Below are 9,220 nucleotides of genomic sequence, written 5' to 3' on the forward strand. Positions count from 1 at the left end.
ACTATTTTTCTAGATCTATACAGGGTGCTACAAATTCGAGGTACGAGCATTTATATCTCAGTAATCGTAATAGATACGAACATTGTTAAATTGGAGCAAAGTTGCCCTTTGGGATGTTCACCAAGATGCCATCAAATTTTTTTTTTTAATATCTAGGATTGCTGAGGTTTTTGGAAAAAAAACGGATTTTTTTGAAAATTAATTTTCTTCTTTCCTGTCATTACGTTAAAGAAAATCAAAGAACTAATTGCACATTCTCATAGCCACTTTATAAAAGCTATCTGACAGTATTTTTATATTTTCAAATTAGCTGATAATTTGTGAGATACAGAGGCCAACTTAATTTTTTTAAGTAGGGACCTGCATTTTTTATTTCAGATTTTGAAAGAACTCGGTCTCCTGCGTACAATGATATGCTACACTAAATATTTGTTTTTGTTTCGGACATTTGAGCACAATTTATTTAAACTAATTTCAAGTACGGCTCTGTTTTTTTTAATATTTAATCTATTCATCGTTACAACATTGATAAGCCTTCAAACTTAACAATGACGTGTGAGGTTTCGCTTCCATATAATATGGGGGGGGGGTGTTATTGCTCGATACACTGTAAGTTTCGTTTTTGTTTTCAAGTCATAATTGTAGAAAACCATGTCTCTTAATTTGCAGAATACTCTCGAGGCGCTGCTAATCTTGTGCTAAATTTCAGATTCGATATTGGCTTTTTCCGAAATCAAACTGCTGAGGTAATTGAATTCCGCTACATATTCGATTTCGATTTTTATAGCATTGTTGTAATTTTCCTGGTGAGTGCACATGATTTTTTGACCAAAGCTTATATATATATACAGTGATGGACATAAGTATGGAAAGATTTTTTTTCTAAAATATTTTGTGTAACTTTCTTTTTAAACAACTTATTTTAAATATATTAAATGAAACAGCGTTTTGTAATATATGGATATTTAGTTTTAATTTTCAAAAATAATTTATATATTATTATATTTATATATTTTTCTTTTACCAAAAAACATAAAAATTACTGTGGACAAAAGTATGGAAAGAAAATTTTATAAAGAAACAAATCCTAAAATCTAATATTTAGTTGCGTAACCTTTGGCCTGAAGGACTGCTTTACATCTTCTTGGCATGGAATCCACAAGGTTTTGACAAATTTCCAAAGGAATGTTCTGCCATTCATCTTGGAGCATCTCCCACAAATCTTTCGCATTGTGAATAACCCTTAATTGAATTTTTCTTTCTAAATGCTCCCAAAGCTGTTCAATTGGGTTTAAGTCTGGCGACTGAGAAGGCCATTCCAAAACATCCACGTTTGCCTCCAAAAACCAATTTTTTACCAATCGTGAGGCGTGTTTGGGATCACTGTCCTGCTGGAATCTCCATATTACGGGCATCTCTTCTTCCGCAAATGGTAACATGTTATTTTGCAGAATGTCCCTGTACATAAAGCGATCCATTTTTCCCTCTATCTTTAGTAGCGGACCAACCCCAGCTCGAGAAAAGCACCCCCAGATCATAACGCTGCCACCACCATGCTTTACCGTTGGCTTCTGGTACTTTGCATCATATATCTTTTACCTACTGGCCTTCACAAATGATCATCAGAACTAAATATTTTAAATTTACTCTCATCACTCCAGAGCCCTGTGTTCCAATTTTGAGATGTCCAATTTAAATGATTTTGGGCAAACCGAATTCTGTACCTGATTTCTTTGAGAGCAAAGGTTTTTAACGGCCACTCTTCCAGAAGTCTTACTCAATGCCGTCTCACGGTGCGATCAGTAACATTGATATTGAAATTGTCACAGATTTCCTCTTTTATTTGCAGTGAAGATTTGTGGGTCTGCTAGAGAAATCTTTTTTAATGGATTTTTATAAAAGGGATGTTTTTCGGGGACGTCCTGATTTGGCCGGTTAGTTGTAGCTCCCCAATGTTCGATACTTTTTAAAATTTCGAACTGTTCCTTCTGAAATCATTAATGATTTGGCAATTGTACACTGTTTAGCACCTCTATTTTTTAACTCTATAACTCTGCGTAAGTCCCTATCAGCTCTTATTTTTACCCATTTTAACAATATGTTGCTTGCCTTTGCAATAAAATGAAACCAAATGAAATCGATCACAACAGCAAAAAATATGAACAAGAAAAAAGCTTCCATACCTTTGTCCGAGGCGTAAACAAAATATGTTGATAAAAATAAACAATGTAGGTATAATAAAAATTATCTTTGTGAATATTTGATATATTTATGCGGTTGTTAGCATACGAAAATATTTAAGCTGTATTATTTGTTTGATGAGATAAAATAGGAATTAAAATCTTCATACTTTTTTGTCCGCCACTGTATATATATATATATATATATATATATATATATATATATATATATATATATATATATATATATATATATATATATATATATATATATATATATATATATATTATTCCGAGATAGGCTTTTGCGTACTAACAGTCCCTCCTGTGTCTGTTAGTACCTTAGTAATGTCTCCTGTCTCACTAATCTCCATGGACTGAATTTGAATGAATGTTCTCTATTAATTTTAGTAGTTCCCAATTTAAGTGTTATTTAATCTTATTACTACCATTTCAGATTAATAAAAATAATAAAGCAAATTTCTTGTACTAAAAAAAACATCTCACCAATGGGAAATTCGACTCATGTAATTAATGAACGCCCCACTAACTAGAATGTTTTCTACTGAGATATTTAAATAGTCGAATTAAAAAAAAACATTGGGATTTTATTTTATAAGCGGTTCTAAATAAATAAAAAAGAAGATTTTTTATTTAATAGAGAATAATAATTATAAGATATTATATAATTAATACAGAATAATAAAATCTTTTTTTAGCCGATAATGGAGATAAAGATATCCCTGTCAACGGAACCATTTATGTCGTTTGGGCGATGGGCAAATTGGACGAAAATAAAGAACCGGCATTCCACGATGTCTACCCGAAAACCAATATAACCATCGAAGTCAATCCTAAAGAACCGCAAAATAATTGCTATTCCTTTACGAGGTCCGAACCACAAGTGGGAGAACCCTGGAGTAAAGGGCAGATTTTTGACAAAACCGTACGGGTGTTTAGAAGTACCATCGGCCCATCTGGAGCTAAAAAGGGATATCAAACTATAACGAGTGAGTATTTATTATTTATAGAGAAAGCATCATGGTCGTCTCCTTAATTGTTCACTTTCTCACGCTTCGTCTTCCATAGTAATGAGCAAATGCAAGAGCAAGACTCGCTTGGTCTTGGTCATGCAGGGTCCAGTTTTGTTCTTGGTCTTGCTGCAAGACTCTTGGAAGTCTTGCATTTTTAATGAATTTTTACAAAAACACTTTCAGAGCTGCAACAAGTCAGTTTTAAAAAGACTTAAGTCTTAAGATCAGATCTTTGACTTAAGTCATTTTCTTTCTCAAGTTAACTCATTTTTGTAAAGACTTAATTCAATATAACGTTATTTAAGTCTTTTTTTTTACTTAAATCATGATAATCTGCATTGTCAGTAAAATGAATTAAATCAATATAATTTCCCCCAAATCAAGACAACTAGAATTCAATTTAAATACCTATTTTTTAAATGTTAATATTAATTTTCATGCATGTACTATTTCCCATTACCGATTTTTTATGGTTCCGTACCCAAAGGGTAAAAACGGGAACCCTACTACTAAGACTTCGCTGTCCGTCCGTCCGTCTGTCACAAAGGTCTATCTTATGAACCGTTATAGCTAGACAGTTGAAATTTTTACAGATAATGTATCTATGTTCATTGCCTGGAAACTTATATGGTGAAATTTTGATAAAATAATTTAGTACTCACTAAAAACACGGTACGTCGCTAGTGGTAGGAAAAATAATTTTTAGAGGTTACTAGTTTATTTGGTTGCCTGTGATATGCATATACAGGGTGTTTCCTAACTAATCTAAAAAATATAAAAATCGTTAGAAACATTTCCATTACATATTTATTTGTTTCTCGACAACCGTTTGATGAACAAGAAAAACCTAAAAAGATCAATTTTGTTGAAAAGGATGGCCAGTCAAGAAAAATATATTTTCTTTAGAAAAGCAGTAGTGTACCATTTATGTTAAGCAAAATATCGATTTTTTTTTGAATTTTTAACACCCTGTAGATCAGAAAGGAAGTACTTTAGGACCTAATGGTTATATAAAATTGTTTTAAGAAGACATGAGGAATCACACCACAATTTTTAGACTAATTAGAAAAAAACCCTGTATATTGTCAACTTGACAATGATTGCTGATAAATCAAAAATACCTTTTCTGTGAAAAAAAAACGATTTTCGCAGAAATTTTGGTTTTCGAATTTGGCCTGCGTCTGCAAATACCGGTATGTTTTTTTAATATTCTATTCATCTAAATTTTAAATATCATCATAGTCAGAAATAGTTTTATTATTTATTAACTGTAAAAATGGTATACTTATAAGTTTTGTCAAATATTGTGATTTACTTTCTACCTTTGTAGTCAAAATTTATATTTAATAAACTGTAAATATATATATATATTCTTATGTGTTTTACAGTTACTCTGATATACTAATATATCAGTGTAACTTTAAAACTAAATCCTTTGAAATCAAATATAAACATAAAAAATATTTACAGCAGAAAAGGCGAAGGCGGTGGGTTAAACGTAGTCTCTACTAAGAACACGGAGGGGCGCTTTGACCCAAAATTTTACTATTAAGTTTCATATCTATCTATGTTGGCGCTATAAGAACAAATACTATAAACAGAATTAAATAAATGTTTATAAATAAAAAATTACTTTTACTAAACATTATATTTTAAGTAAGAATTTTACATAAAATATTTCAAGTCCTCGGTGACCGGCGCGGCGTGGTTAAAGCGTTAGTCAAGGCGACTTTTTTTAATGTTTTTTTTTTAATTTTTACATATTTATTTTTACTTTTTACATATTTATTATTGATTGATACACTTTTTAGTAATGTGTTTCTTATTTTTTTTTAAATTACTTATACGCGCATTCAAAATTTCAGCTAAATCGGAAAAAAAGTTTATAATAATATAGTGTCTAATGTTGTATAGATAATGAATGGTACGGAACCCTTCGTGCGCGAGTACTTGATCAATTTTTTATTAGCTATATTAATTTATTGTAAATACAGATTAGAATAAAATATTATATAAACAACTATAATAAACAATAAAAAAATAAATGCATCAAGGACATAAAAACACATATATAAAAACATCAACAACTTAAATAAAATTAAATTTTGTGGTACTTTGTACAGGTTGTCCCATTTTTATGTGTTTCACAGGGTTTCTAGTTTATGAGCAGCGGTACAACGATACGGTTTTTACAATTGCTACTTTTTTATGAAACTAAAGATGGTAAACACATAGTTTGATGCCACTGCTAAAAATTTACGATAAAAATATATGAAAAAAGACCTAAATCTTTTCTAAAAAGACTTAAATCTTTTGTAAAATGACTTTTAGGTCATTAAAAAAATATTTAAATTTCGTTATGTGTTTAAATTATTATCATCTATGAAAAATGATTGAAAAAGGACCTGAAAAAGACCTTGCATGCTGGAAGTCTTGCGTCGGTCTTCGTCTTGCAGATAAAACGTTAGTCTTGGTCTTGCTTTTTGCTCCAGATTAAGACCAGTCTGGCTCATCACTAGTCTTCCATAGAATAGTTAGCATTTAGTTGATTGGCCCATATTCGTATTTAGAAAGAGCGAGAATATATTATAATATACAAAATTTATTAATATTTTTTAGAACATACCTCAACAGCCCTCGCTTGGTACATAAATGGTCTACTGGCACCAGAATTATGGTTAAGAAGAGGCTTGACTTATGTTTTTAAAGTGTATGGTGGTAATAACCCGCACAGCCCTGAATATTATCATCCAATGATCATTACCGACGATCCGCATGGCGGATTTGATAGATTAACCGACGAAGCTCAGTCGAAAATCAGAGTTTTAACTGGTGTTGAGTATTCGAGAAGAGGAAGACCACGACCGACCGCAGGTAACTTATAAAATATGACCCCATTGTCTATTAATCAAATCATGTACTGTTATAAAAACCTTAATGAAAGAACATTTTACTAACAACCAAAAACTACGCAAAAACATATATTTGAAGCCCTTGTCTAGATATCTAACATCTTTTTTTTAATTGTAATAAGATAGGCAAACAGCAAAGCACTGTTTATTTATTTACTTACAGGTTTTCCTCTTTTTAAGGGAAATAGAATCGATAAAAAATCATTAAAAAATGTCAAGAAAAATATAAAATTTTCAACATTTTTTTTTTCGCAAAAAAACTCGTTGAGTTTGTTTCTGGGGTCGAACTATACTACCAGATAAAATATCTGCACTTATTTCTAGGACACCCTGTATATACCATATACAAAAATTACTTGAATAAATAATTTAAGCAATTTTAATAGATACTATATTAATATATACAGGATGGCGCACCTCATTCGCCTCGGTTGATTATACGAAAACGGAAAGATGTAGAAACAAAATATGGGTATATGTGGGAAGACAACATGCATAATTTAAAATTATTTTGAAGTGTACAGGGTAGGTCAGAACTAAGATCCACACCGTTATGTTTTTTCTTATGATACAAAATAAGGTATTTATTATAAGGGTTGAATATGTTTACAAGCATTGGTTTTTGAGATATTTACATATGCATGCTATAATAAAAAAGATTGTCAACACGCTATACATTGCCACAGACATTGCTTTTCAGAATTAATTCTTGTGCTGACTTTTAAGCCAAAGAAATAAACTTTACAGCTATTTTCTAGTGACAGTGGCTATTTTCAAAATCGACATTAGTTTATGGACTTTATTTAAATTTATAACAGTTTAGTTTAACACTTTTATTTAATTTAGCTACAGTAGTTTCATAAGTAAGTATTTATTATTTTATCAAGAAATATAAAGAAGTAGTTCTTTGATTTATATTACGATGACTTGTAGATATATTGGTTTTTCTATAAAAGAGCCAATTAAGGCAAATTCATTTTCTTGACTTCCAACGACAGGTTTCTACCTAATAGGTGCTCCATATACCACACTATCAGCTCTGCGAAATAAGAAAAGTAGTTTTTCAAAGAAACGCTTGTCAAGAAAATTCTTGTTTGGATATCTTTGAGCATTCATGCTTCATTTTTCTTGATAAAATAATAAATACTTACTTATAAACCTTATTGTAGGTAAATTAAATAAAAAGCACTTGTTATAAATTTAAATAAAGTCCATAAACTAATGTGGATTTTGAAAATAGCTACTAAGTGTCACTAGAAAACTACCATGACGACACCATGCAGCCATCTTGATTACAATTTTATTGAAAAATCGATTTTTATTCAAAATCTGAGCCAGATAGGTAGAGGAAACCCTAATATAGTTTGAAAGAGCATTTAAATATGCTTCGACTTATTCAAAAAATACATAGTGTTGTATTTGAAATAACGAAGTTTTTATGTAAGATAAATATTTAAAATAGACCAACAATTTTTGATAACCCTGTATACATTTAAAGAAGCAATCAAATTTTGTAATAAAGTTTATTTCGCTGGCTTGAAAGCCAGCACAAGAATTAATTCTGAAAATTAATGTACAAGGTGTTGACAAACTTTTTTATTATAGCATGCATACTTAAATATCTTTAATTATCTCAAAACCCAAAGCTTTTAAACATATTAAACCCTTATAATAAATGCCTTATTTAATGTTCTAGTATTCAAAAATGGAATAAAATACCGGGTGTGTTCCATAAGAAAAAATATATAACTTTGGTATGGATCTTAGTTCTGACACACCCTGTACATTTCAAAATAATTTTAAATTGTGTACATTTATTTCCGTTTTCGTATAATCAACCGAGGCGAATGAGGTGCGCCATCCTGTATATAAATTCATAACTCATAAATATCATTTCTAGCTGGACCTCTCTGCCTGTCCAAACATCGAGATGATCACGATCGAAGACTGGACGACGATTTTGAATCGTTTAAAAAATTCAATCGTTCCCTGATCTGGACTTGCGAGTCTGGAGAACCAGGCATACTGGAATTTACGCCAAATAACACTTGGCCGGATATAGTCTACTACAACTCGTTCACTCAAGCTAACATGGGATGGAAGATTCACATCATAGATAGTTTCAATCAACGGACCAGCGGATCTTCCAAATCAAGACTCGACTTCTTTTCATTCTTCATCCTCTTATTATTGTTTGTTAAACAATTATTTTAATTGTTTATTTAAACAACCAGATGACTGCCATAGTTTTAAGTAAATTATATTGAAGCCCTACAAGTGTTATACATTTTTGAATATTTATGAATTAGTTAAAATGTTTGTAGTTTAGTATGCAGGTCTTGATTATATGTCATAATCAATACACCTGAAAAAAAACTGCTTCTTTGGTATGCCGATAATAAACTATTCAATCTGATATTTTTTAGTTATTTCGAGTAGATAATAGTTGTCTGTTTCAAGGAAAAAAACCAATGCCCCAATTTAACCATGTTCGTATCTATTACTGTTACCGAGATACCAGTGCTGGTACCTCGAATTTGTAGCACTCTGTATAGAACTGTTTTCGAGAAAAAAAAACAATTCATTGTAGGTCCCTGAATCCCATTAAAAACCTTTAAACACGTAAATTTCAATTTCCATTTGCAACTAGAGTAAGGTAGTAAAATACTTGATATCAAATTACAATGTGTTATTTATGTTTGTGAATTGAAGAAAATTAAAAAAATGGTATTTAACATAATTTAAAAAAAATCAATCTTTTCAAAGTTGATGTTAAAACTTTGAAGAAATTGATTTTTTTAATTATATTAAAAATAATAAATTTAAAATTGATTTTCTGTATCTTTAAACTATGCATTTTCCGGCCCCATATAAACATATAGTGTGACCAACGGATCTGAAGCTACGGGGTATCGGCAGGGGAACGCAGTTGTAAACAAAACACGCCCAATTTCATTCATAAAATAGGTATGGACGTACGGTGTTTTATGAAAATAATGTGTATCATAAATATAATATTCAGATTAATATTTTTTTTTTCAAAAAACTTTATGCTGTCTGAATCGTTACTGTTGAGTTAGTAGATAAACTAACT

General features: G+C 30.5%; 1 protein-coding gene across 1 annotated transcript in view; it reads left to right on the top strand.

Moving 5' to 3' along the window:
• LOC115891934 (protein Skeletor, isoforms B/C) overlaps nucleotides 1-8,542 on the top strand; it is a 41,796-nt gene extending 33,254 nt beyond the window's left edge. The window contains exons 7-9 of the mRNA XM_030912545.1: nucleotides 2,900-3,190; nucleotides 5,834-6,088; nucleotides 8,027-8,542. Coding sequence (XP_030768405.1) covers nucleotides 2,900-3,190; nucleotides 5,834-6,088; nucleotides 8,027-8,340 — 860 coding nt within the window. The 3' untranslated portion in view covers nucleotides 8,341-8,542. The remainder of the gene's footprint in view (nucleotides 1-2,899; nucleotides 3,191-5,833; nucleotides 6,089-8,026) is intronic.
• Nucleotides 8,543-9,220: the final 678 nt, after the last annotated feature.

Source organism: Sitophilus oryzae, unplaced genomic scaffold, assembly GCF_002938485.1.
Source record: "Sitophilus oryzae breed Bouriz unplaced genomic scaffold, Soryzae_2.0 scaffold_1203_pilon_pilon, whole genome shotgun sequence".
Lineage (NCBI taxonomy): Eukaryota > Metazoa > Arthropoda > Insecta > Coleoptera > Curculionidae > Sitophilus > Sitophilus oryzae.